The sequence below is a fragment of the Meleagris gallopavo genome, chromosome 21 (genome assembly GCF_905368555.1).
Source record: "Meleagris gallopavo chromosome 21, MGAL_WU_HG_1.1, whole genome shotgun sequence".
In the NCBI taxonomy this organism is placed as follows: domain Eukaryota; kingdom Metazoa; phylum Chordata; class Aves; order Galliformes; family Phasianidae; genus Meleagris; species Meleagris gallopavo.
In genome coordinates, this window is record NC_139424.1 from 5,742,928 (window position 1) to 5,769,485 (window position 26,558).

General features: G+C 47.4%; 1 protein-coding gene across 2 annotated transcripts; it reads left to right on the forward strand.

Moving 5' to 3' along the window:
- SUPT6H (SPT6 homolog, histone chaperone and transcription elongation factor) lies at window positions 1–26,535 on the forward strand. Of its 2 annotated transcripts, none has more exons than XM_085241134.1 (37): window positions 1–150; window positions 5,018–5,149; window positions 5,629–5,787; window positions 5,945–6,015; window positions 6,360–6,555; window positions 7,217–7,301; window positions 7,689–7,962; window positions 8,787–8,888; window positions 9,369–9,485; window positions 10,015–10,104; window positions 10,454–10,596; window positions 10,841–10,992; window positions 11,366–11,464; window positions 11,626–11,755; window positions 11,865–12,015; window positions 12,433–12,587; window positions 12,736–12,931; window positions 13,276–13,415; window positions 13,494–13,611; window positions 13,928–14,004; window positions 14,581–14,716; window positions 15,112–15,249; window positions 15,602–15,769; window positions 16,295–16,422; window positions 17,168–17,375; window positions 17,746–17,893; window positions 18,176–18,318; window positions 19,043–19,183; window positions 20,208–20,403; window positions 20,539–20,777; window positions 21,039–21,152; window positions 21,811–21,935; window positions 22,402–22,514; window positions 22,826–22,903; window positions 22,990–23,156; window positions 24,271–24,455; window positions 24,620–26,535. In XM_085241134.1, exons 2-37 carry the CDS (start codon window positions 5,041–5,043, stop codon window positions 24,804–24,806), a joined length of 5,178 nt encoding a protein of 1,725 aa, XP_085097260.1. In that variant the 5' UTR covers window positions 1–150; window positions 5,018–5,040; the 3' UTR covers window positions 24,807–26,535. The 2 variants fall into 2 exon arrangements, with proteins under 2 accessions (XP_085097260.1, XP_085097261.1); XM_085241135.1 differs by lacking the exon at window positions 1–150 and adding an exon at window positions 3,519–3,539.
- Window positions 26,536–26,558: the final 23 nt, after the last annotated feature.

The window sequence follows — 26,558 nt, forward strand, 5'->3', positions numbered from 1 at the left end:
CCGCCGCCACCGGAAGCGGAAGTGGCGCCGCTCTGCCCGCCCGGAGATCGCAGCTCGTCTGCTCCGCCCCCCCCGCCTTCTCCTCCCCCCACCCTCCTCGTTCGCTTCCACCGCCGCCGCCGAGGCCTCCATTTTCCCTCAGCGCCTCGGGTAAGGCCGCGCCGGGTTGAACGGCAGGAGGGAGCCGGGAGCGGCCGGGGGGGGTCCGGCCAGCAGGTTGCCGGGCTCCGAAGCCTCCTCCGGGGCCTGCCTGCGGCTGGGAGGCCGCCGTGGGGCGGGGGGAGCAGCGGGTGGGGGTGCGGTCGGGCCTCCACGCCTCGTCCTCGGTTGTGAGGTGAAGGCAGAGCCGCCCCGGCGCTGCGGGGCTCCGGCTGAGGGCTGGCCGTGGCTGTGGGCTGGCTGTGGAGTGGGGAGGACCCTCACCGACCCACGGGGGCGGCGAGGTGTGGCAGGGCCTTCTCGTGGGGCTGTGTTTAAACGTGGAGATTGCGGGAGGGGGGTGGAGAGAGCGTCGCCGTGCTGCCTTGCCGCTTGGGGGGGGGAGGATCTCAATTTCTTACAGGTTTATTGTGCTTTTCTTCGGTTCTTGGTCGCTCCAGGCCTTCGGGAGCAGGTCCTGTGCTGATGGAATGCTCTGTTTGGTTATCAACGTCTGACACAGCCCTGTTTCCCCTCCCCCCTCCTCCCCAAAAAAAAGGCTGTGGGGCAGCAGCCCTCCGTGGGGTTAATAAAAAGTGACACGTGAAGGGTTAGGGGAGCGTGGTGCTGCCAGTGGGGAGTGGTTATTGTGGAGATTCACAGTCATCTGTTCCTCTTTCTGGATGTGGTGTTATGAAGAAGGAGAAAGGAAGCGCTGAATTTTGATGCTGAATTATTTAGGGTGGATAAACACGGTTGTGGGAGGATGCAGAGAGAGCCCGGGTGCTGCTGAGTGCTCACATGGTGGCAGTGGGTTTAATGAAGGCTCCAAATACTGCAGCGATTGACTGTGCATCAGTTCTCACTGCTGAAGAAGGAGCTGGGAATGTCTCAGCAGTGGTTTCTCCTCAGACAGCTCTTCAGTACCACACCAGGGTCTAAAATGGATGTTTTGGAATTGCTTAAAAGGTGCAGAGAGCAAAGCTGGAAACTTTGTCATGCTACTGCATTGGCAACTTGCGTACTGGGTGCTGCAGGCATCTCTGGTTCACCCATCATGCAGGGGGGAGCTCAGCCCTGTTTCCTCACCCCAGGGGGACACATGCAGATAGGAAATGCGAGACAAGTGTGTGAAGTCATGGAGAGGTCAGAGAAAGCAAGCAGGGTACCTCAGTTTTCTATTTCTTAGAGGAAATTATGACGCAGCAGGTCTAAAATAAACAGGCGGAAGTGCTTTTTCACACAACGTACCATTAGACCGTGACACACATTGTCACAGGATGTTCTGCAGCACAATGGCACCAGGGAGGTAGGACTGGCAGGGAGTAATAAGACTCACAAAGCTGGTACTGGAACTGCCTTAGCTGCAGTGCCTCGCCCGACCTTCCTCTGTCACAGCATTGCTGATCTCCAGTCGCCAAACGCCGCACTGCAATGCCTCGTTTTGCTCCACTGCACACCTACCACTGAGAGGGGTGAACATCTGGTTTAGCTTCTGACGTCAATAGTTTATAAAACAGCTGTGAAACCTAATTACGTTACATGTTACTGGTACCAGTAGGCTCTGCAGAAGTCTGTGCTTGCAACAAGGAGTGGCTCTTAGGAGAAGCCTGCAGCTGATGAGGAGCCTGTGAGAGTGCTTGGTTGTAGTGAGTGCCTTAGTGCTCCACAGGGATGCTCTCATGGGCTTTATATGTTTCAAATTAAAGATGGTGATACAATCATCTGCATTTTGCAGTGAGACACAGACTGGAGGTCATCGCTCAGTGATTGATGTTAAATCCACACTTTTGGGCTCAAATATGGCATTCTTATTTAATATTCAGGTATTCAGTGTTTGTCACCTTTGCAATTGGTTTGGGTTTTTCCTAATGAGGAGATTGTTGCAGTCTCCTACTCTGTGGAGTACTTTTGCAGTACTAGGATTAATTTCACGAGCATCTCAATGACAAAATGAATGGATTGGGCTTCTTTAGGCACTACATTTTAATTTTGAGTCCAGTTTTCAAGCTTTCATATTCTCAGAGAGCTTTCTGAATCCTCTCCAGTCCACCCATTTTGTCTTTGAAGTGCAGACATGAGAGCAGGACAAAACTGTTCAGTGGTGACTTTGGCAAAGGTGTTTAGCAAAAAGATCCTAGGTGAGCTGTGAGTTGAACCATGAAATGGCAGAGTTTAAAACGATCCCTGTCCAAAAAACCATCCTGAAATAGTATTGGTGTGGCTTGGGAGCTCGATGTAGTCGCTTCCATGAAGGATGGGGAGCAGTCAGGATTGTTGCTTGTGTTGTGAAATGTGCGTGCAGTTGTGGCCTGAGCCTAGGTTAGCGAGTTTTTCTTGTTTTCTGCCTTGACACTGATATCCTGAGACTGCTCCTGGGTCCACAAACAGGGTCCAGCTGGGTCTGCTGAATAATAAACATGTCTTACATACAAGTACCACTGAGATGCTTCCTATTGCCCTCATCCTACATCTGCCACGGCTGTGAGCCGTGTGGGCCATTCCTGATGCCAGTCCTGTCCCTGCCTTGGCTCAGTGCTGCCACGGCAAGGCACAGGAGCACTCTGTCATCTATTCTGATATTTTGCAGCTTCTCGCTGTGTGTTTCCGTTTCTAAACTTAATGCTTATGTATTGTGTACAGAACTGTGCCTGCCTCCAGCACTGCAGTCTTCTGATTGCAGTCCTGAGCAGCCAGCAGATAGCTGGATGTGTGGCCAAGGCATTGCAGGTGCTTGAACATCTGGTTTGCAGCATGCTCAGCTCCATCGTTCCCTTAGCAAAGCAGAGCGGTACCTGCAGTGCCTGGCCCTGCTGATCTGATCTCTGGTCACTGTATTGACAGCAGAGAGCTATCTGCACTGTGTCACTCCAGTTAAAAGCAGCTTATAGACTCTGGAAATTTGCCATTGTACCCTTGAGCTGAGCAAAGTGCAGGATCCCCTGCTCTGAAGCAGAGGTCAGGTAAGCACGCAGGCCCAGCACTGCTCAGGACACCTCTGTGTCTGCTCCTGCTGCCATCACTGTGTTGCCATTGACCCTGGTCCATCTTGGACAGTATCTGTTGGCTGTGAGGTATTCTGGGGTAAAGCTAGTCATCCACAGAAGTCTGCTCTTGCACAGGTAAACATGCAGGTCTGGGTGCTGTTTCCCTGCGTTTTTAGCGTTCTTGTGTAATTTAGCATTTGCTCCCATGCTGCAGCAATCTCCCACTCTCTCCTGGGGTTGTTACAGGAACAGGGATGCTGCTGGGATGCTCTGAGGATGGATCCAGTGCCTGATACAGCCAGGATAGCCTGGAAATCCTCAGTGAGGATGGGTCCCCAGAGCCAGACAAACAGCCCTCTGAACAGCAGCACTGGTCTGAAGTCCGTATCTTCACCTTCACCCATGTGGGAAGAGGTCTCTGCCTGTCTTCTGTGTTATTTCAGATGAATGCCTGTCTCAAAGGGAGGGTGGAAGAGGCATCGTTAGCACGTATCTGGTTCAGCATCTCCATGGTAATAGCTGCCCTCACTTCCATTTGCTGTGCTAAATGACATCTCCCCTGTCCTGGGGTGGAATTCAGCGGAGCTGAAAGCTCCCGGTGTCGTGGGTGGCTGGCTTGTGTGGAACCTGCTCAGCTGGATCATTACGTGAGATGGGCTTCCAAAGTCATAGCTGTTCCCTGCGTCCAAACAAATTTCATTTGACGTGAACTGAAATTACCAGGAAATGGTAGAACAAGCACCGAGGAGGAAAGTTGGAACTGCAAGTGAAATGTTTTGCTAGCAGAGAGTAATCAAATTGCACGTAGCACTGTGATGAAGGTTTTTTTTCCTTGCTGTACAAGTGGAAACACTGTAGAAACAGCAGCTTGGTCTGCAGTGATGTTTATGTTCATACACCCTGGTGGATACAGAAGAATAGGTGAGGAAGTGTGGAACTGACATAATGCTCGTACTGAAGCTGGCAAACAAAGCAACTCCTGTTCTCCAGTGCACGCAGTTACACGGTTCATCAGTGGCATTTGCTTTGAAATGCAGAAAACATTTACCTGGGATCAGTACTGCCTTCAGTGATTGATGCACTGCCTTCTGAAGCGTTATGAAGGGGGATGCTGGAGTGTGTGACATCTGCAGTGCCCTTCTGAGGGCGGGGATCACGCTGTACCTGCGTGCTGTGCCAGGGTGGTGATGTCCTGTCTGGTGCAGAGCAGCAGCCTTGGCTTGCTGCGGCTTCTCCCTGTCTGGAACAGCATAAATAGGTGTTGGCCACAGCCACGGAGCCCTGAGCCAAGGAATATGAGCTGCTATCTGCTTGCAACTGAGGTCTTTCCCTTGTCTTTGTTGTGGGCTTCCTTTAGTGAGATAGGGCCAATGCATTCCTCTGGAGCCATTCATGTTTTAAGACTTAAAAGATTCTCCAAGATCTGCCTATTTTATTTTTTTTTTTTAATTGATCTGAGAAGCAAATCCCTGGGTTTTTTGAAGTTGCTGTGTTTGTGCACCAGATGTGTGGATCTCTGACACAGCGCTGCATTGGGGACGGCGTAGGGCTGCTGTCCTGGCCAGGCGTGGGGGTATGGATGGGATGAAGGGCTTTGGCTCTGTGTGCTGTTTCAGCTGGAGCTCAGCTGTGCAGCGAGTGCTGTCGTGACAGTCGTGTTCTGCTCACTGAGACACAGCCTGACAGGCGCCGGCAGCCCCTGGCTGCTGCCTTCGCTTGCCTAATCTGTGGTGACAGGGATGTGCAGGCGAGGGGGGCTCTGGGTAATTCAAAGCCTGGACAGATAGTTTGAAACCTTTTGCTTTAGCTGTCTTCTTTCCAAAACCCAGCAGGGGGAAGTGCTTGTGTTCCCATCCCTCAGCTGATGTGATGGATGTGTTCTCTCTCCCCAGTTCCTGCGTGAGACACTGCAGCCATGTCTGACTTTGTAGAAAGTGAAGCAGAGGAGTCAGAGGAAGAGTACAACCAGGATGGAGAGGTTGTTCCCAGAGTAACCAAGAAATTTGTAGAAGAAGATGAGGACGGTGAGTATATCTGTCTGCTCTGGCTTTGCTGAACTGTCTGTGTGCTTCACTGCTCTATTTTGCATCGTGTCACTGCAGATGGAGCAATAACTATGCAGTAATAGTGTGACCATCTGTAGTCAATATTCTCAGCTGTTTAAGTGCTTCCTTTCCTCAGAATTCTTAGATGGGTTTTATATTTGGTAATGGAAAATAGAATTCTTCACCCCCACAGGACTTTCAGGCACACAGTCTGATAGTAAACAGTAAAAGAATAGGAATTCTTCTGGTGTGAGCACTCCACCTGTTCCATCTGCAGAGAGAGCATGAGACAAGACAAGCAACGGGGCTTTGGCATGAGCAGCTGACTGGGTTCTGTGTCAGTAAAAGTGTTTAGTTAAGACTCTCTGCGTGAAGGAAGATGTTTGTATAGAGCTGAAAAGGTGACTCGTCAGATAAACACTGCATAAATGTTGAGTGCTTGTTGCTCTCCACCCCAGATGAGGAAGAGGAGGAGGAGAATCTTGATGATCAGGATGAGCAAGGGAACCTGAAAGGATTCATTAACGATGATGATGATGAGGAAGAGGAAGAGGAGGAAGAAGCCAGCGACTCTGGGGACTCTGAGGATGATGTTGGCCATAAAAAGAGAAAGCGCAGTAAGTTTGGGGGTGATTGTTTATAGCAGGCTACAGTGTAAGTCTCTCTCTGCCACTGGGGTCTGCGTAGCCTGGGTAAGCAGTACCCTCTCACTGATTTGTCCATTCTGACGTGAGTAAAGGGAGAATTTAACTTGTTACTGCTTTCCCCTGTTAGCTTTTGATGACCGCCTGGAGGACGATGATTTTGACCTCATTGAAGAGAACTTGGGTGTTAAAGTCAAAAGGGTGAGTTGTGTTTCCTTGCTAATGGCGTGATGCATCTTAGCAGAGATGCTTGGCTCCTACCTGGTGCAGAACCTCCTGCCTTCTCCTGGCCCCTTGGAAAGGAAGAGCTGAGTGCTTGAAAGAAGCACAATCTCTCCCTGGCACCTAGAGTATGCACTACACTTCCTGCATCGTTTTCAGCAGGCAGCCATGTTGTGTGGCATGCTGTGCCAAATGAGCAGTATGGCTCTCTTGGAACTGAGTGCTTCTTTGTCCCTCCTTGCACACTTCTAACCCAGAAGAGAACAGAAAGCTTGTGTGTCTGTGCCAGGACTTAGTGCACTAACAAGCTTTTTTGTTTGCAGCAAAAATTCAGGCGTGTGCGGAAAATGTCTGATGATGAGGATGACGAAGAGGAGGACTATGGTAAGGAAGAACATGAGAAGGAAGCCATTGCTGAAGAAATCTTTCAGGATGGTGAAGGCGAGGAGGGAGGGGAGGCTGTTGAAGCTCCTGTTGCACCACCAGAGGAGGAAGAGGAGGAGGAAGAAGATGAATCAGGTGAGTATGGATGGTCCAAAGCTTGTCATAGGATAAAAAGGAACAAAGTAAGGTTTTCCCTGAGCTGTAGTTAACCAAAATCTAGCTCTAGAGTGGTCCAGCTTTTGTTGGTCTGATTAGTACAATCTTTAGAATTTGAAGTTAGCAGATTTAGTTAGGACAGAACACTTTAGATGAACAGAAGCATATTGCATACACTGTGGTGTTTAGTGTTTAAACTTCCTTCAAAGGTAAAATGCTTCAAAAGATGTTAGTGGAGGTTCTGTTTAGCACCTGGTAGCACATTGCACACCTGCCCTAGTTCTGCTCTTGAGCATTAGCCCATCATCTTTGCTGATACTGTGCTGAAAGAGGTGCAAAAATTCTTTGTCTAGCATTTAATGCAGCAGGACTTTTTTTTACTGCATTTTCTGTGCACTGAGCACTGATAGCTGCCAGATGGCTTTTCCTGTTTTCAAAAGTTAGTCCTAGCTGGTTATTGTGGTTCAGGCTTCTGGAATATCTGAGGTTGATGCAGGAGATGCTGTGGGTAGCTGTGCAGGCCAGCAGCCACCTAAGCCTGTGGTGCAATTGCACCAACTGCACTGGCAGAGCTGAAGTTTGTCATTTACTGGCTTAAGGTGTGAGTGTCCTGACTGCTAAAATGATTCTCTGTGTCCAGACATCGATGACTTCATTGTGGATGATGATGGACAACCTCTGAAGAAGCCAAAATGGAGAAAGAAGCTCCCCGGATACACTGATGCGTAAGTATTGATTGTAAATTGGCCTGCAGCCTCGAAACCAGTGCTCAGATTACTTGATTTTTTTGCAACTTTAGTGTGATTCTGCTTGTGGTTGGAAATTGCTGGTCTTGTTCCCTAGAAGAATCTGTTAAATGTAAAGATGGGGCTATAAGTCTGTGGCTTTGTAAATGTCTGCCTTCTTCCTGGATTGTTTGTTTTTTTTTTAATAAGAATATCAATAGTAGTCCCTTAAGAGAAATATTTGCATTTAAAGCTCAAACAGTTGTGTACCTATCCACAGTTTTTAATGTAGGTGCAAAAATAAAACTTAGACCATGGGTATTTTGGCCAGAACAAAATATTTTTTGAACTGCATAATGGGGCTGAAGAATAGTTTTTGCATTCCAGTGCTTTGCAGGAAGCCCAGGAAATCTTTGGTGTGGACTTTGACTACGATGAGTTTGAGAAGTACAATGAGTATGACGAGGAGATGGAGGAGGAATATGAATACGAGGATGAAGAAGCTGAAGGAGAGACCCGTGTGCGACCCAAAAAGACTGCCAAGAAACGTGTCAGTCGGCGTAGCATATTTGAGATGTATGAGCCCAGTGAGCTGGAGAGCAGTCACCTAACAGATCAGGACAATGAGATCCGAATGACAGACATGCCTGAGAGATTCCAGGTGAGGGAGAAGGGTTTCAGTGTGCAGACAAAGCATTTCAGCTCGCAACAAGTACAGCAGGCCTGGGGCCTGCAGGCTGACTTTCTCACCTGGCTTCTGGATGGATTTCAGCATCTTTGATCCCACCCCTTAAATGTAACTGAAACTCAGTGGTCAAATGTAACAATGAAGCTGAACTGTTGTGACTCTGTAAATCCAAAGGGTTTTAGCACTGGTCTTAGTTTCTCTTTGTCCACTGGGTGCCAGTGTTGCACTGCTGGAAGTGGTGCATCTCTTCTGAGATACCCTTTGTGCTGGAAGCTGTTAGCAATCCCATGAGTTGTACCTTTGCCTAGCAAGAGTGAAACTGCAGCACCAGTGAAGGCTTTCTGGGGTTTTCTGGCCTACAGCTATGCCAGTCAATGCAACTGTTCCATGCAAGGTGTTTCTACAACCTGCTTTAATTCAAGTGATTGGGATTTACACTCTTGTAAGAGCAAAGTCTTTTTGTGCTGGTAGGAATCATTCTGGTATCACATTTTTGTCATAATTTCACCCCATATTCAGATTTCCCCAAAGAGTCAGTGCACTTTGACCTCCTTTTAAAAAACGTTGGTACCTCTGTGCACAGAGACCTGCTACTCACCTTTGTGAAAGGTGATGTTGAGGCTGCTGGCTTTTGAAAGGACGTTTATTCCATGCCAGTGTATACAGTGAAAGAGAGTGCTGTGTGTAATGTCTTCTGTTCAGACATTTTGTCATCAAAAGAGAAGTAGTTGGGTCTAGATGCTCAGAGAGGATTTGGAGCTGTTTTATGTGCTGTTATTCCTGTTGTCTTTTCACAGTTGAGATCCATCCCTGTAAAAAGTGCTGAAGATGATGAGCTGGAGGAAGAAGCTGACTGGATTTACAGGAATGCATTTGCAACACCCACCATTTCCTTGCAGGTAAAGGATTATGCCTGGGACTTCTGTCCTAAGAGAACTGGTGACTTGAAGGTGCTGCAGATTTCCAACCTGGAGACATTGTTGTAAGAATCTACTCAAAAAAATGTGGTGCCCAATGTAATTTTGTTTGTTTTTTTTATGGGTCACACACATTTTCATTTTCACATCCATAGAACAGGACAAAAAAAACAGAACAGAGAGGTTGCAAGAATTATTGTCAAGCAAGATAGATCTTTGAGCCACTGTGTACTTAGGGATAAATTAATATTAGCTGCGATCTGCTTTCAGCCATTAGTTACATTAGCCAGATGCTACTACTTCTTTAAGCCAATCAGGCTTTTCTGTGGTCTGAAATTGCAGCATGAAGCTAAGCCTACATCCCCTGCTAATAAAAGGGTCACCGTTTCCCACCTTTAGCCTGTTCTTTTAGTGGGGGTGCTCAGGAGTACAATCAACTTAATGTCTTGTTTATCCTTTTAGGAAAGTTCTGATTACCTTGATCGTGGACAAGCCAGCAGCAGCTTCAGCCGCAAGGGACCCAGCACCATCCAGAAGATTAAAGAAGCCCTGAATTTCATGAGAAATCAACATTTTGAGGTACTTTGTAACTCAGCTTCGGTTTTGAAATGCAGTCTCATTGTACAGATTGGTAAAGGGACTGCTGGAGGTATTCAGTGTAATAAAGGATATGAGTCTGTGATGGCCTACCTGATTGCCTCACCTATGGAAAAATGGTGCTTCCCTGGAAAGTGTGGCTCATCTCATGTGAGCTGTGACAGCAAAGGTTTAACATCTGTTTGATGAGGCTGCTGTTGCTGTGGTCAATCTGATAAATTAGGTGGAGAAATTCCAGAGTCTCTTGAGCCTTATTTGTTCTATAAGATGTTTATCACCTATCAAGATGTTTATCTTTATATGAGAGGTGTTGCTTGGTCTCACAGAATCTCTTTGGGGTATGTGATGTATTATTTATTGGAACTGTTGGAACAGTCTGAGGAGCGGTGTCGTGACTCAGCACGTCTCCCACACTGCTGCCCCATCAGTTTGTTCTCCTAAATGAACAGGAGCAATCTCTGGAGGAAAGTCTCCTTTCACTTGGTGTTGATGAGTCTCATTTCTGACCTAGGTCCCATTCATCGCCTTCTACAGAAAGGAGTATGTGGAACCAGAGCTGCACATCAACGACCTCTGGAGCGTCTGGCAGTGGGATGAGAAGGTGAGGAGTGTTTTCAGTGCTTATTATCCCATTGGTATTTACTATATCTTCCCACCTAGACTGATACTTTTGTATAGTGACTTTGTATAGTGTAAGGAGTACCCATTCCTTTTCTACTATTAGGTAGATTCAAATCTTTCTTTTCTGTTAACATGATCTGTGAGATAAAACCTGCCACAGATTTATCACATCTGAGCATGTCTGTGGGTGAAGATGTTGATAATTATTGTTATATGGCAATCTGGGATCCTGAGAGTGCCTCTTCAGGAGCTCCTCACTGGGAAGAGAGAACGCAGATGTAGCACACAGCTACATTGCATTTCAGTGGAAATTTCTGTTTTTGTGTTAGTGGACCCAGCTAAAGATCCGCAAGCAAAACCTGACACGTCTGTTTGAGAAGATGCAGGCCTACCAGTATGAACAGATCTCTGCTGACCCAGACAAGCCTTTGGCTGATGGAATAAGGGCTCTTGATACTACTGACATGGAGAGGTATGATGTCATGACTTTTTTTGTGTTCATTCCAACATAACTTAAGGTGTATATTGTACTGCAGGCCAGAGAGCAGATTATTAACTTTAAACTCACTACAAAACCAGTAATAAGAAATGTTTAAAACTCTTTCACAAGAGGACCCAAGTGTTCCATTTGCCTGACCTGTACCAGAGCAGGTTCCTTGAGCACTCTAAACACAGCTCAGCTGAAAGCAGGATGTAACATGCTTTGCACATTCTAGGCTGAAGGACGTGCAGTCCATGGATGAGCTGAAAGATGTGTATAATCACTTCCTGCTGTACTATGGGCGAGACATCCCCAAGATGCAGAATGCTGCAAAGGCTGCTCGAAAGAAGCAGAAGCGTATCCGAGAAGATGGTGAAGAGGAGGAAGGTTTGTATTCAAGCTTGATAAGTCTTATAGACCTGGGCTGGTTCAAAATCCTGGTTCAAAATAGTAGTAAGAAAGTTTGTTGAGAAGCGTAGGTGTGTGCACAGATCTGCTGCTCTCTTCTTTCTTAAGTTAGTCCCAGGTCTTCCAGGCATCTCTAAAAATGTTTAGAATTTGTCATGCAGGATGTTATTTTTCCAAGGAACTGAGTATCCTCCTTCACGACCAGGGTAATTTTAAGGCTGCTATGAGCTTTCGTGTTCTCATGTGGTTTAGGGACAGTGTTGCACAATGTAATTTGTGTTTGTCCCCTTTAATGTGCTGCTGATAATACTGCAGGTGACTGGATGCCTTGCTAAACATGTGCTTCCCATAGGTGAAGGGGAGGATGCAGAGGATGATGAACAGAAAGGGCCTGAGCTGAAGCAGGCTTCCCGTCGGGATATGTACACCATCTGTCAAACAGCTGGGCTGGGTAAGAGCTCTGCTCTGTCACGCTGAGCTTGCAGTGTGTGTGCTGTGGCCTAGCCTGCACTTCTAGGTTGTGTGGCTTACCTGTAAGAGTTGAGCTCCACGTAAGCTACAATACCCCTCTCATCATTTGCGTGATTTTATTTTTTAATTCTTTTCCCCTAGATGGCCTGGCTAAAAAGTTTGGTCTGACACCTGAGCAGTTTGGGGAGAATCTCCGAGACAGTTACCAGCGTCACGAGACAGAGCAGTTCCCTGCAGAGCCCCTGGAGCTGGCCAAGGACTATGTGTGTAGGTCAGTGTGTGGGGATCCTCACCGAGGTCCTGTAGATGTGGCAGGGGAAGGGATCTGGTTGTGTTCTCACATCCCAAGACTCTCTGTTGCCTTGTTTTTTTGCTTTTAGTCAATTCCCAAGCCCAGAAGCTGTTCTGGAAGGAGCACGGTACATGGTAGCATTGCAGATAGCCAGGGAGCCTTTGGTCAGGCAGGTCCTGAGACAGACTTTCCAAGAAAGAGCTAAAATCAACATTTCACCAACCAAAAAGGGGAAGAAGGTAAGGAAAGGAGCTCTGACTCTGAGTCAGCTTGGGGGGGGATCTATATAATGTACTTGTTTTGCGTCTGAAAACTTTTTCCATGTCAATGGCAGCTCGGAGTGAATCTTAAAGCAGCATGTGAGCGGGGCTGTTGCAGAGGCAAGCTCAGCAGCAAGCTGCATTTTCAGTCTCAGCATTTCATCAGACCTGATTCTTGCTGTTGAGATGCTGCCTTAGCTGTTAGAACAGTCTTTGTTTTTCTGGGGGGACTGGGAATGAATTCCACCGTGTCCTGCTGGGGGAGGAAATGAAAACTGGCAGGCATAGATAGGAGTGAGGGAGTATTGAATAAAAAACATTGTCTACTACAGTGTAGAGTAGGGTCTGTCTTTGTGGATGCCTGTATGCATGCTGATAGTCTTTTCTCTATCCCAGGATATTGATGAAGCCCACTATGCCTATTCCTTTAAATACTTGAAGAACAAGCCTGTGAAGGAGCTGCGAGATGACCAGTTCCTGAAAATGAGCCTGGCAGAGGAGGAAGCACTGCTGACTATAGACATCAGCATAGACATGAAAGGAGTGGAGGGGTGAGTTCTCAGTGGTCATGTCTTGGCAGAGCTAATTCAACCAGTCCTGGTGTGCTGTTGGAGCTCTTCTGTAACCCAAAGTGTTCCTGGATGTCATGATTATCTGTTTCTCCTTCTCTCAGTTTTTTGTTTTTATTTTTTTTTTCAGTTATGGTAGTGACCAGACATACTTTGAGGAAATCAAACAGTTCTATTATCGGGATGAGTTCAGCCACCAGGTGCAGGAATGGAATCGGCAGCGTACCATGGCCATTGAGCGATCCCTCAACCAGTTCCTCTACGTGCAGATGGCTAAAGAGCTGAAGAACAAGCTGTTAGTGGAGGCCAAGGAGTATGTCCTCAAGGTGAGAGGGGGTACAGATGCATGTGAGACAGAGCTAAGTTTATAGATGCTAACAGTCCTGCAGCATGCTGAAGACAACTGCTGGTAGGCCATGTAAAGGCACTTGGGAAAGAGGAGGGGACAGTGAGCAATCTGAGTCAGGTTCTCTTGTAACATTCAAGAGAAAAGCAGATGCTTCAGAAGGAGAAAAGATGGACTTTGTGATTCTAGAGACCTAGTCGTGATTCTGACAGAGTATGCTGTCGTTCTGCCTTGAGCAGTCCCTGACCTTCACTCTGGAGTAGGGCTGTGCCAAAACTCCTGCACTGGATTTTCTTACTCCTCTCTTTCCTCCCTTCTTACTAGGCTTGCAGCCGCAAGCTATACAACTGGCTGAAAGTAGCTTCATACCGTCCTGATCAACAAGTGGAGGAAGATGATGATTTCATGGATGAAAACCAAGGAAAAGGAATTCGGGTGCTAGGCATTGCATTTTCCTCAGCCAGGTAAGAGGAATGGAATTGGCTCAAGCTATATGTTCAGCTTTAGCAGTCCTCCATGTGTGAATGATCTCTGTGTTTCAGGGACCACCCTGTGTTCTGTGCCCTCGTTAATGGAGAGGGTGAGGTTACGGACTTCCTCCGACTGCCACATTTCACGAAGAGAAGGAATGCCTGGCGTGAGGAAGAGAGGGAAAAGAAGGTGAGACCCAACACAGCTATTATCTTGAGTCCAGCGCCCACAGGTTGCTCTTGGTACCGAGTGATGTACTGTGGGCTGGAGAGGAATAGTCAGTCTGAAGTCAATATAGGCCTTGTCACTCTTACGTGCAAGAATTTTGCCTTTTTTCCACACTGCAGTTATTCTGGAGAGGAGAGGTTGCTTCCAACTAGATTCCAGTTCAGGGTAGCAGAGTCGGAAGACTTTCTCTGTGAAATAGGAAGCAAAAACTGGTAGCTGATTCAGTACAGAAACCCTCTAGCTTTTCTAACCTGACCTGTCTTGCTTTTCTTTCTAGGCACAGGATATTGAAACCTTGAAAAAATTCCTTTTGAACAAGAAGCCTCACGTGGTCACAATTGCAGGCGAGAACAGGTCAGATAACAGATGGTTGTGTTCTTTCCACTTTCAAGTCTTTCTGCAGTGTTTTCCTTATTCTTCTCTGCATTTCACTGCTTGGACAGTTAGTGGAAGGAGGGAAGAACTGATGGTGCCTCTCCCCGGGTTTTGAGCGGGTAGTAAATAGCATTGGGCATCCTTACCAGATTCTTAGCATACTGGGTCTCTCTTGCCTCAGGTGGAAAGCTAACATGGAACGCAGCTTTAAGTAAACCAGAAAATTACCTACTTTCTTCTGGAAGCAAAGAGCTGTCTGCCAACAGCTAGGCTTGTTAACGCTATTTCCAGCAGAGAAGCGTAGTGGCTATAACATTGTGGTGATGAAAGATCTATCCTCACTGTGGATGACTTTCTCTCCAAACTGACCTGACCTGTGCTAAGAAACTTGCTTTCTGCTGTTCTATTTCTAGTTGACCTGTGATTTCATTGTTTTTGCTTTAAGGAATCTATTTTGTTAGTGATGTGTTGTAAACCATTGGTGTTATCTCCTTAAGTGGTTTGAGGACCCAGCTTTGTGTTTTCCCTTCAATATCTTTGGTCATTTCTCCCTAGGGATGCTCAGATGCTGATGGAGGATGTAAAGAGGATTGTTCATGAACTGGATCAGGGGCAGCAGCTGTCCTCTATTGGAGTAGAGCTGGTAGATAATGAGCTGGCCATCCTCTACATGAACAGCAAGAAATCTGAGGTGAACCTTCTGTTGTTTTAGCCACTCCCTAGCCTTTGGCTCATTTGGACTGTCTCAGCTTCTGTTTATTATACTGACCCAGCTTTGTTTCATACTTGTGCCTTGTGTGATCCATTTAGAAAGTGACATGCTGATCCTTAAGTCAAAGCAAAATATCTTGTTTAGGCTTCTCCAAAGAAATCCACATCAGCAGATGCACAAAGTAGATGTTGGTGTAGTCTGCCATGAATCTTTTTCAGCTGGGTAGATGGGCTCATTTTGTTCTTATTTAAAGCAGGCTTCTTGGGGGGCCTTTGATCTCAGCTCTCTGCATTGAGCAATAAATGCCTCCCTTTTCCAGTCTGATGTGTCTTAGCTTGGCATACCACAAAATGTGATTTTCTGGCCTCTTGCAGAATGAGTTCCGGGATTACCCACCTTTGTTACGTCAAGCAGTTTCCCTCGCTCGTCGCATTCAGGACCCTCTTGTAGAGTTTGCCCAGGTCTGCAGCTCTGATGAGGATATTCTTTGCCTGAAACTCCATCCTCTACAGGTAAATTTCCCTTATGGGATCTAGATAGGAGGGTTCCATCTCTGCAAAACAAAGTGGTTCAAAAAGCCTGGGCTTGTTTGCTATCAAAGAAAAGAATTCCAAGTTGAACTGGTGCAAGTTCTGTCTGTTCTGGGCCATGTTCAGGCTACACAGCACCTTTTTTTTTTTTTTTTTTTTTTTTTTCCCTGCCTTCTTTAGCTCATCTGCCCCCTGCCTTTAGTTTCTTCTCAGGGAGTAACTCTGAGGTGCAGTACAGCACTAGAGAGCCGTTCTGCTGCATTTGGTCCAGCTTGCTTATGGCAGAGCATTGCACACATCCCCTTGTGAGGCTAACACCTCTCCCTTCTGTCAGGAGCATGTGGTGAAGGAGGATCTGCTGAACGCCCTCTACTGTGAATTCATAAACCGTGTGAACGAGGTGGGAGTGGATGTCAATCGGGCAATTGCTCACCCTCACAGCCAGGCTTTGCTGCAGTATGTGTGTGGCCTGGGACCACGCAAAGGCACTCATCTGCTAAAGGTAAGGAAGCTTCTTTCACTGCCTACATAAACAGTGCATCCCTAATAGCGTGCAGGTTGGCCTGATGGCAGTGCTGTTACAAGCTGAGTCAGGGTTGTTTGTGCCAGATGCAGCTGACAGCTCTGTCAACATGTTTTCATGTGTGTTATCTCACTGCTCCTAACCCTGAAGCTGTGCACAGACTTACATCCTTCACAGACCCACGCAACTCAGCAGATCTCTCGGTACTAGTCAGCTCCTGAGCTCATAGGAACTGACACACTGTTAGAGCATCCGGATGCCTTCCTACTGTAGAAAACAGAAGGCAAAAAGCCAGCACTTTTCCTGAGAGCTGGAGCTGTTCCATGTGGAGTCATCCTTTCATACGACACTGAGACAGGCAGGGTGCAGTAGTTAATGATTTGTGATAGGCATTGGCTATGTCAGATGGTTTGAATGCTGTACTGTACAGTGCAAGTCCTCTGCTTTTCCTGGGAACCCCTTGGGTTTGAATCAGAAGTTTTACGCTGTTCCTTCTTGTTCCAGATCTTAAAACAAAACAACACACGGCTGGAGAACAGGACCCAGCTGGTTACGATGTGTCACATGGGACCCAAGGTGTTTATCAACTGTGCAGGCTTCATCAAAATAGACACGGCGTCGCTGGGCGATAGGTGGGTATTGGGTTGCATTCAGTGCCTAACAACAGAGCGTGGAGTTATCAGAGAGTGACAGACTGTAACAGTCTTGGAGTGTGGAGTCCATGTTTCCAGGAGTTTCTGTGTGGCCTCTCTGATCACTGGCCAAGTTCAAGTATTGCTAGTGGTTAATCTGATTCCTAAGGGCAGCTAAACCTGTCCAGCAATGTGAGCCTTAAACTTTAATTATATAGCTTGCTATGGTGTGAAAGACCCTTTTGTGGTCAAGAGGAGCTGAACTAAAAACAGTTGTTGTTCCTTAACTTTCCATAGTCGTCATGCATGTGCACTGGAAACCCATGTGTACTTTTGGTTTCTGACTAGTCCTAACAGTGGTTTCAAAGCTGAGGTATAAATCAGCAACTTTCTCACCAGTTTAAGAGGAAGCTGGTAAGTTAGTAGAGCATGGTGTTACTGGTAACTGAACAAGAGGTGTGTGTGTTTGGAGAACAGTGGTAGAACATCTGGAAAGTCCAACAAGCTCTGCAGTGCAAAAGCTGCAGATTGGAATTTGTCCTATATTGCTTTAGATCCTGCTGATTTAGTAATGAAGAATTAACTGTGTCCTGTCTAAAATAGCAGTTTCCTTTGGGGTCAGTGATGGTGGAGCACCCGCAGAGCCAGCAGTGATGGTCAATAGCATGATTTGTTATTGAGCTGAAGGAGTTGGCTGTGGAACCTGTGGAGTCCTTATCTGAACGTGGCTTTGGTTTTATTTCAGTACTGATTCCTACATTGAAGTCCTAGATGGTTCCAGGGTCCATCCCGAAACCTATGAGTGGGCAAGAAAAATGGCAGTAGATGCTTTAGAATATGATGAGTCTGCTGAGGACGCAAATCCTGCAGGAGCTCTAGAGGAGATCTTAGAAAACCCTGAACGACTGAAGGACCTGGATCTCGATGCCTTTGCTGAAGAACTGGAGAGACAGGTACACTAGGTGGCTCCTGGTGCTGAGAAACAGAGGGGCAGCTGTGTTGTCCACCTCAGTTTCTTAGGTTTTGTAATGAGTGACCTCTGTCCATTTTAGGAGCTGAGCACTTAGCTGCTACTGTTGTAAAATGTATAAATAGCCTTAACAAGTATTTTGTGTCTGACAATGCTATGTAGTCGATGCTAACAGGGAGAGTACTTGGGACAGGGGGAGGGGGCAGATGGTAATCAGTCTGTTAAACCTTTTTTTTTTTAAATTTTATTTTGGTGTTTGATAAGTTCATTGAACTTTTTCATAATTTATAGTGGATTCCCTATTCACGTCCTTCTTGCAAGTCATGGCTTTTTAACCTTTGAATACTACACAGGGCTATGGTGACAAGCATATAACTTTATATGACATTCGAGCTGAACTAAGCTGCAGGTACAAGGACCTAAGGACCCCATACCGTTCTCCAAATACAGAAGAGGTCTTCAATATGCTGACCAAAGAAACTCCAGAGACTTTTTATATTGGTATGTCCCTGTTCCCTGAGAGAGAGAGAGAGAGAGAGAGGGCTCTGATGATTACTGTCATCCTAAGTTTACTTCAGATATGTAGAGGTGGAACAAGAGGTGGTTGTTGAGGGTGACATTGGGATAATGCTAATGTTACTCGTGTATGAAGCAGCTTTTCAAGTACCTGGGAAGTATCTTAACACCTTCATGTATGTCTGCCTTAGATCAAGACAGGTATCTGGCTCTGCAGTTGACTTTCAGTTCTTCATTCTCTCCTTTTCCTCTCCCATCACATTGCAGGCAAAATGATCATCTGCAACGTGACTGGGATAGCACACAGGCGGCCACAAGGAGAAAGCTATGACCAGGCAATACGGAACGACGAAACTGGTCTCTGGCAGTGTCCTTTCTGTCAGCAGGATAACTTCCCAGAGCTCAGTGAGGTGGGATTGCTTCTCGTGCTGCGCTTTGTTGGCAGTCTGTTACCAGACTTGAACATTTGATAGGGATGCAGTTGGCAAAGGCTCTTGGAAAACAAGATATCAGAGCCAAAATTGCATCTGCAATGCTGTAGGCCCTCAACCTGAGCATGACCTTTGATTACAAATGTAAAGTGTTCCGGTTTTGACTGATTGTTTCAATGTGGATTTGACAGATTCTTTAGGGCTACACTGTGAATTTTGGTGAACTTGACGAGCAGTGAAATGGTCTTGGTGATAAGCTGACTGCTTCTTTGCAAATACATAAAGCTGCCTGTGACAGAGAGAGCAGAAGTCTGTTCTGCCTCTCTCTCAATTTTAAGAACTTTTCTGGACTCCCAGCTGCTTATTGCAGCTGTACTTTAGATCTCTTCTACACACTGCTAAATTCCAGCTTTGGTAATTGGTAACTTTAAAGTCCTACTGTGTTAATTAGAAACCAGCCCTAGCTGCAGGCTTTTGTTAAGGGTCTAAAAATGTTCTGTCCTTCCCAGTTGCAAAGCCCTATAAGCTGAGCAGAATTGAAGTAGGAAGACTGTGTTACTGGGCAGCTTTCATTTTGAAGTCTCATGCCCATCTGTGCTGGGTGCACCACTTTGCTGACCCAGCTTTTAGACTTGTTCAAGTGTGAGCTGCCTGCTTCATTTTGTTTTCATGCTGAATGATTTTTATGTTTGCCTTGCTCCAGGTTTGGAATCACTTTGACAGTGGTTCCTGCCCAGGTCAGGCCATTGGAGTGAAGACACGTCTGGATAATGGTGTTGCTGGCTTCATCCCAACAAAATTTCTAAGTGATAAGGTGGTCAAACGGCCTGAAGAAAGGGTGAAGGTATGGAAAGGGTGGATTTTCACATGTCCAGCAAGAACTGGAAGAGCATGGAGCCAACAGCAGTGATTCAGAGTTTGGTTAATAATACTGTTCCCTAAATGGATTTTCAAACCTTATTTTCATTGAAGGATTTTAAATCAGCGGCATGTTCAGGTTCTGATTAGTGTCCACAGTGCAAATCTCTCTTGGCAGCTGGTGGGAATCATGTTAATCAGTTAACATGTTGTACTGCATGAGGATTTATTGCAGTCTGGCTAAAGTCTGGGTTTGGGAGACCAGAAGGCATTCTAATGCAGAGCTGTCCTTTGTTCCTGGCTTTTTAAAGAGTTCACAGAACTGCTGTTAGGTATGCAAGGCTCTGCTTCCCACTCTTCTAGCTTTTTCTTCTGCAGTTAATTTGTCAAGGTCATTAGAGGTACTAACCTTGTTCAGGACAGGGTCTGGAGTTCTGAAAGAAGCAGAATCTCATATTTTCATCACGTGTTAAACCTCAATTTTAAAATCTTTTCTGTCTCCTGGGATCCCCTGACAGTCTATACAGGTGATGGATAATGCTGTAAGCAGAAATCTCTCAGCAGCTCTTTAAAGAGCTGTTGTTAATTTCAGCACGGTTAACTGGACTGAAACATTGCCGTTTTTGTGGTAGGATTTTCCTATTTAAGTAGGGAAGTCATTTGGGTGTCTTCCAGTCTGTTTCTGAACAAACTTAACTGCTTTCTTGTGCATTGTGAACCAGACCTGCTGTTCCATTGTTAAATATAACTAAAATAGCAAGTGTAGCAATTTTCAGTGTGTATAGAGCACAGATAGTAAGCATGCTGGAGAGCTGCCAGCAAACCATTCCTTAAATCTCTTTTTCAGTTCAAGTCATAACAGGGTCATTTTTACTTATATGGAGCAGTCGCTTTTAGAAGTGGTATCAGTCTGAAGTATGTGAAGTAACTCTTACCTGCATAGACTGCTCTGTAGTGCCTGGCAAATCAGCCACACCTGCTGATCCACTGCACCTGCATCTCTCCTGTAGGTGGGAATGACTGTTCACTGCAGGATTATGAAGATCGACATCGAGAAGTTCAGTGCAGATCTGACCTGCAGGACCTCAGACCTGATGGATAAAAACAATGAGTGGAAGCTGCCTAAAGACACCTACTATGACTTTGATACTGAGGCAGCAGATCACAAACAGGAGGAAGACATGAAGAGAAAGCAGCAGCGGACAAGTGAGTTTGTCATTTTTTTTCACCCCTGTGACACCAGCCTTCCCAGAGTGCTTCAGGAGAAGAAGCACAATAAGATGTATACTTGCAATAAAGCAAATCCTCTTTGAAGCCTAAACACTCCTCTTTGTCCCCCAGCGTACATCAAGAGAGTAATTGCTCACCCATCATTCCACAACATCAGCTTCAAGCAAGCTGAGAAGATGATGGAGACCATGGACCAAGGGGATGTGATTATTCGGCCAAGCAGCAAAGGGGAGAACCACCTCACTGTCACCTGGAAGGTGAACGATGGGATTTACCAGCACGTGGATGTTCGAGAAGAGGGCAAGGAGAATGCCTTCAGTCTGGGCTCTACGCTTTGGATTAACACAGAGGTGAGAGCCCTGCAGAACTCACTTGGGGAGGACCTGGTGGAAAAGGACCTGTTTGTCAGGGTCAGGTTGGCACGACTTCCTGTCCTTGCAGCTGCTTTCAGGCTACTGCTGGAAGTTACTCTTTTTCTTAGACAATTCTCAGCCCTTTACACTCAAAGTATCCAGCCTTGCTGAGCAAAATATTTTACTGATAGCTCTGTACTACAATCAGGGTTCCTCCTCACACACCCTAAATACCTCCTTAAATGTGTTTTTTCAAAGGAGTTTGAAGACTTGGATGAAATTGTTGCTCGCTATGTCCAGCCAATGGCTTCTTTTGCCAGAGACCTGTTGAATCACAAATACTACCAGGATTGCAACGGTGGAGACAAGAAGGTGAGCCTGTCCCAGCCTGTGTGGAAGATTGAGAAGCATGATAGAAGTTTCTTTGCCTGAGGGCAAGATTTTAAACACTAGTCTAACGTGAGCTGCTGCTGGACTGAGATCTGATCTTCTTGTCACCATGAGATTGACAGCCACTTTCCAGCTGTAGGTCTCAGGGGGCTCTGTCTCTGTCTGGGAGCAGTGGAGTCAGGGTGGGTTCCTGCAGTGGGAGTGTGGTGTGATACAACACTGTGCCACAGCCCTGCCAGCAAATATTACTGGAAGGAGGGTATTGGCTTTCTGTGACCTGGTGGCATTTGTGTATCTTCTCAGAAAGACAGAAGGAGTTGAGTTCTGTTCCTCTCTAGCTCTTTCCCTTCTATTACTCTCTGAGAGACACCTTCCAGTGGTGGCAGAACTGTGGCAGAGGAACATTTTTCTGCAGATCTGTGTTCTGAGCTAGTAACATATCTGGGCAAGTCCTCCTTACTGTGGTATAGGCATTCAGAATCCTGCACAGAAACAGTGCAGTTGGTGGCCCTTGTTAGAGCTGGGGAGAAAATGGGCTTGACAACAGCATGGAGGGAGACAGCTGCAGGTCCTATGTGTTGCTAAAAACGTAGGCTCTCCTTGAGCATCTCGTTTTTTCTCTTTCTCTCTCTCGATTTAGAAGCTGGAAGAGCTGCTGATAAAGACCAAGAAAGAGAAGCCAACGTTTATTCCCTACTTTATTAGTGCCTGTAAAGATCTACCTGGCAAATTCCTCTTGGGTTATCAGCCTCGAGGCAAACCAAGGTAAAGGAGAGATAAGCCCAGCAGCTGGACTGCTGCCAGTACCACACCCCTGATTTTTCTTCTAGTTCTGTCAGTATCCCTCGTAAGCCAGGCCTCCCTTTATCCAGAGTATGTCCTCCTGACAGCAGAGGATCCACGTCTAGTAGTCAGTCTCACCCAGGAGACTCCTGCATTTCTAACCAGCTGGCTGCCACAAACAGTACTGCTCTGTGCAAGGCGTGTCACTAGGGTAGAGTGTAAGCAGTGACTGACAGATTTCCTTCAAGGAAAGGCATGGAGCACTTCTTTGGAGCGCTATGAGAGAATCTTGGTTAGGTCTGGCTGTTCATTTTCAGTCCAGCCATCACTGAGTTTGTAGGCTATGCCTGTTAACTGTGGCCTGTTAGTTTGAGGGTGCTGGAAGCTGGTATGGCTCTGAAGCAGCCTGTGATCTCCTGTACTCTCTCGCATTCACTGCTCCTCACAGGATAGAGTATGTGACAGTGACACCAGAAGGATTCCGCTACCGGGGCCAGGTCTTCCCTACAGTGAATGGACTCTTCCGATGGTTTAAGGATCATTACCAGGACCCTGTTCCAGGTGAGCACCCCAAAATCTGAGTGTCTCAGTTGTTTCAAAGCAATACTCAGGTTTTTGTCTTCCATGGACCTGTTAAGAGCTCACCTAACAGTTGATCTTTCAGCTAAGTGGGTCATGCAGCAAAGGCTGGATTTGTCCTCTTCCTCTCCCTTAGCCTTCCCCACCATACAATCCTGCCCACACCATGCCCTGTAAGGCAGGATCTTGCCAGGACAGATGTTTTTACTTTTTTTTTTTTTTTAATCTTTAGTATAAGCCAACAGCTTTCTTTTGGGAAAATGAATCCACCTGTTTTGTCTTGTTTTGTGCAGGTATTACTCCCAGCAGTAGCAGTCGGACCAGGACTCCAGCATCCATTAATGCTACTCCAGCTAACATCAACCTGGCAGGTCAGTGTGGGCCTTTTCTGGCTGGAATTGGGGCACAAGGTCCTTCTCAAGTCTCTCTCAGTCTAACATAACGGCCTTTCTTGCAGACCTGACCCGTGCAGTGAATGCTCTACCGCAGAACATGACTTCCCAGATGTTCAGTGCCATTGCTGCTGTGACAGGGCAGGGGCAGAACCCAAATGCCACCCCTGCACAGTGGGCATCCAGTCAGTATGGCTACGGAGGCAGTGGAGGTGGCAGCAGCGCGTACCACGTAGGTGCACTTTTTAAGCCTTTGAAAGGAGTTGAGGCAAATAGCAGATTGCTCTGGCTCCTGAGGAATGTGGCAGGGTAGAGAGAAGGGATCCAGCGGTGCGGGCGCACAGCTTTCTGATTGTGCCCCTCTTTCGACAGCGTGAGCTGCCAGAGGAAGAGATTAGCTGCGAAGTTATGTGCTGAGTTTGCAGGGCTTTTCAGCTCAGTGTGCTAATCTCTGAGCTGCACCGCCAGGCGAGCACCTCAGCCTGACTGAACACCCACAGGCTTTGCATTGAGTGAGATGAAGGTGAACAGTTTCAGCTCATGCATGCTGGTGCCTACCTCCACCAGCACGCGTTGCCAGCTCCCCAGCTGACCCTGAGGCAAAACCCAGCTGCACTGAGGTGCTTGGGTACAGGAAACACACCCTGCCAGCAGAGAGATCTAACAGAGAGGTGCTGCAAGACAAGGCTTGCATGGAGGAGTGATCCTCTTTTGGACCACCCTGGGAGGCTTTCATGGAGTTTGGCAGAAGTGTTGAGCAGGGGATAGACAGGGACTGTGGATAACCCAGTGTATTAAGAGAATCTGAAGGGAGGTGAACATCATGAGGCAAAGGGACTAAGTGCTCTGTTGGGCAAACAGTGAGCCAGCCAGTTGGGACTGGGAGGGAGCTGTCTTTTCTGCAGCCCACTATGGCAGAAAATCAAGGCAAATCTGTCTGTTTTTCATGCTCACTCAGATATGTTGTTTGTGCAAGCTTTCCCAAGTATCTCCTGGGCCTGTCTCTCTTCTGGTCCTCACCTTTGCTTGGTTTCAGTGTCTCCCCTCATACCCTAGGTGGAATCGGTGAGGAAGGCTGGCTGGTTTATGACTGGAGACTCTAGGGGGAACAACAGGACCCAGAAACGTCCTGTGCTTAGCAAGGGGTTTCTCGTTCTGCCTGCAGCCCCTCATTCCTTGGGCTGTGATCACTGCGAACCTCTCCTTGCTCAGATGAGGGGCTCCAGCAGGCCTAGGAGAGTGCAGCAAGGACGTGCACCAGCAAGCAGAGCAGTGGGGAGCGTGCCAGATCTGTCTCACAGCTCGGCAGTTTTCCTCTGTCTCCTAACAATATCTGCTCCCTGCAGGTCTTCACAACTCCAGCACAGCAACCGGTGGCCACTCCTCTGATGACCCCCAGTTACTCCTACACTACCCCCAGCCAGCCGATCACAACTCCCCAGTACCAGCTCCAGGCCAACACCACACCCCAGTCCACACAGTCCCAGACACAGCAGCCCTCATCCAGTTCCAGACAAAGGCAGCAGCCAAAGTGAGTGGAAGAGTTGCATGCATGTCTGTGTCGGTTGCTTTCATGGTAGCGTTACGGTGGGCTTGTGTGATCTCCCCCGTGGGGCAGTGGGGAGGGAGGGCAGGGTGAGCTGCCCAAGTTTTTCTTCCCGTGACACATCTCACCTCCTGCCTGTGTCATTACAGGACCAACAGTCACGCTGCCATCGACTGGGGGAAGATGGCCGAGCAGTGGCTCCAGGAGAAGGAGGCTGAACGAAGGAAACAGAAGCAGAGGTTGACTCCTCGCCCGTCTCCCAGCCCCATGATTGAGAGCACACCCATGTCCATTGCCGGGGACGCCACACCGCTGCTGGATGAGATGGACCGATAGGCCGTGCTGGACCTGACCCCAACCCTCCGTTCCCTTCTCTAGGAAGGGGAAGGGAGAGCAAAAGTTGAACACAACTTCCCTTCCCTCAGCCACGTAACTCCTGTTTTATACATCATGAGATGGTGGGAAACGACTCGTGGTGATGTGCACCTGAGTGAACGAACAGACTTGGCAGAGCTGGTCTAAATATGTATACTATATATATATAAATATTTCATAGGAAAGGACAGCTGCAGTGGCCTCTGTGTTCCAGGTCCTGGCTCACCACTTGGAAGCTGGGTGGAGTGTTACAAGATGGAATGAATCTGTCCTTCTATGCGCACAGCAGTGCTGTCACTGCGACCACAAGGAAGCAAACCTAGCAGGATCTGCAGACCACTGGCCTGGAGTGAGCCTGTTCTGTTTGGACTCTCCCATGCCCTGACCGTCTCCTCTCCTCACCCAGGGAGCACGAAGCAAAGTCACTGGGGTTGTGACAAGTGAACCAGAGTTCTCAAAGGGTTTCTGTTGTTGTTTGCTCCGTGATCTCACACGTAGCAGGCTCTGCAAAGTCTGTGCCACCCCGCAGCCAGGGCACGGCAGCTCTGGGGCTTAGGGGTCACGCCAGAGGGAAACGCAGCTGTTGTACCAAAGGCTTGCTCTCCTCTGGCTTCTTTTGGAACAATATTTATTTAGTTTGTTTTGTTTTTGTGGGGTTTTCTGTTGTTTGTTTTGTTGTTGGGTTGTTTTTTTTTTTAATCAGACTGCGAAGTAAAACCTCGGGCAGCAGCAGCTTAACCGAGCACAGGACAAACGCATGGGCTGAAACACTGCAAGAGCTCCTAAGGTGGAGAGCACCCAAAGCAGCTGAGAGTGCATGGCACCCTCCTCCATATCGACTTCCTCCTGCCCAAACTGTAACCAAAAGGGGTGAATAAATAGCGTTTCTACCGGACACTGATTGAGAGGTTTTCTCTGCCCTGTGCTGCCTGTCCTCTCAGCGACAGATTTGCCATGGAAGGTGGTGAAAGTCACTGCTCCTCCTTCCTTTGTTGCTTGGAGGTTGAAACTTCTGCAGAGAAGCTGATTTGTGTTAAGCTGATCAAAAAAAAAAATGTCGAGACGTCGCACCCACATACCGGGCACTGCCAGAGATCACAGCTCTCACTGCCTGGGAGAGACCCCTGGGCCTGGGAGCTGCGATCCCAGCAGGAGCAGCTGCAGTGCAATGGAGAGATGCTTCTGAACTGGAAAGTTTCTTGCTGCACACTTTTCTCCCTTCCTCTTTTGTTAGTGAGGGTTTTCTATGGAAGCAGAGCCTTTGTTTCTCCCGGGGCTCCTGGTTCGCCTCCTCTTCGCTAGGAAATGAACAAGAACCGCAGCCCCGCTCCAACAAAGGTCTTTTTGCATGTAAATGCTCCTGAAGAATGGCAGCGGCGCAGGGGACAAAGCAGAGCTCTTTCCACTGAGCAATGCGCTCCGGTTATGGGGCTGACATCGCGATCTGCAGCCGCGCAAGGGTGGGATGGGGCCTCTGCCTGCCTGGGTGGGGGGCAGCCCTGCTATAACCTTCCGCTATTTTCTTTCTTTATTTTTTATTTCATGAAATTCTATGGCAGGATTCTGACTGGGAGCAGCTCTTTACCGGAGCCATACTGGGGAGGGTTGGGGGGCTGACTGAGTGCTGTTGGCTCCTTTCCGGCCCTCTTTGTTTTTAGTTTTCCCAATAAAAAGTTCTACTTTTGGGAAACTGCCTGTGTCCAGCCTGTCTGT

What these genes read in the sequence shown, in the direction of transcription:
- SUPT6H (XM_085241134.1), top strand. Translation starts at nt 5,041, where the DNA reads ATGTCTGACTTTGTAGAAAGTGAAGCAGAGGAGTCAGAGGAAGAGTAC. An exon ending in CCATAAAAAGAGAAAGCGCA is followed by an intron (nt 5,788 to 5,944) that starts GTAAGTTTGGGG and finishes TTCCCCTGTTAG; the next exon opens with CTTTTGATGACCGCCTGGAG. An exon ending in CACCCACCATTTCCTTGCAG is followed by an intron (nt 8,889 to 9,368) that starts GTAAAGGATTAT and finishes TTATCCTTTTAG; the next exon opens with GAAAGTTCTGATTACCTTGA.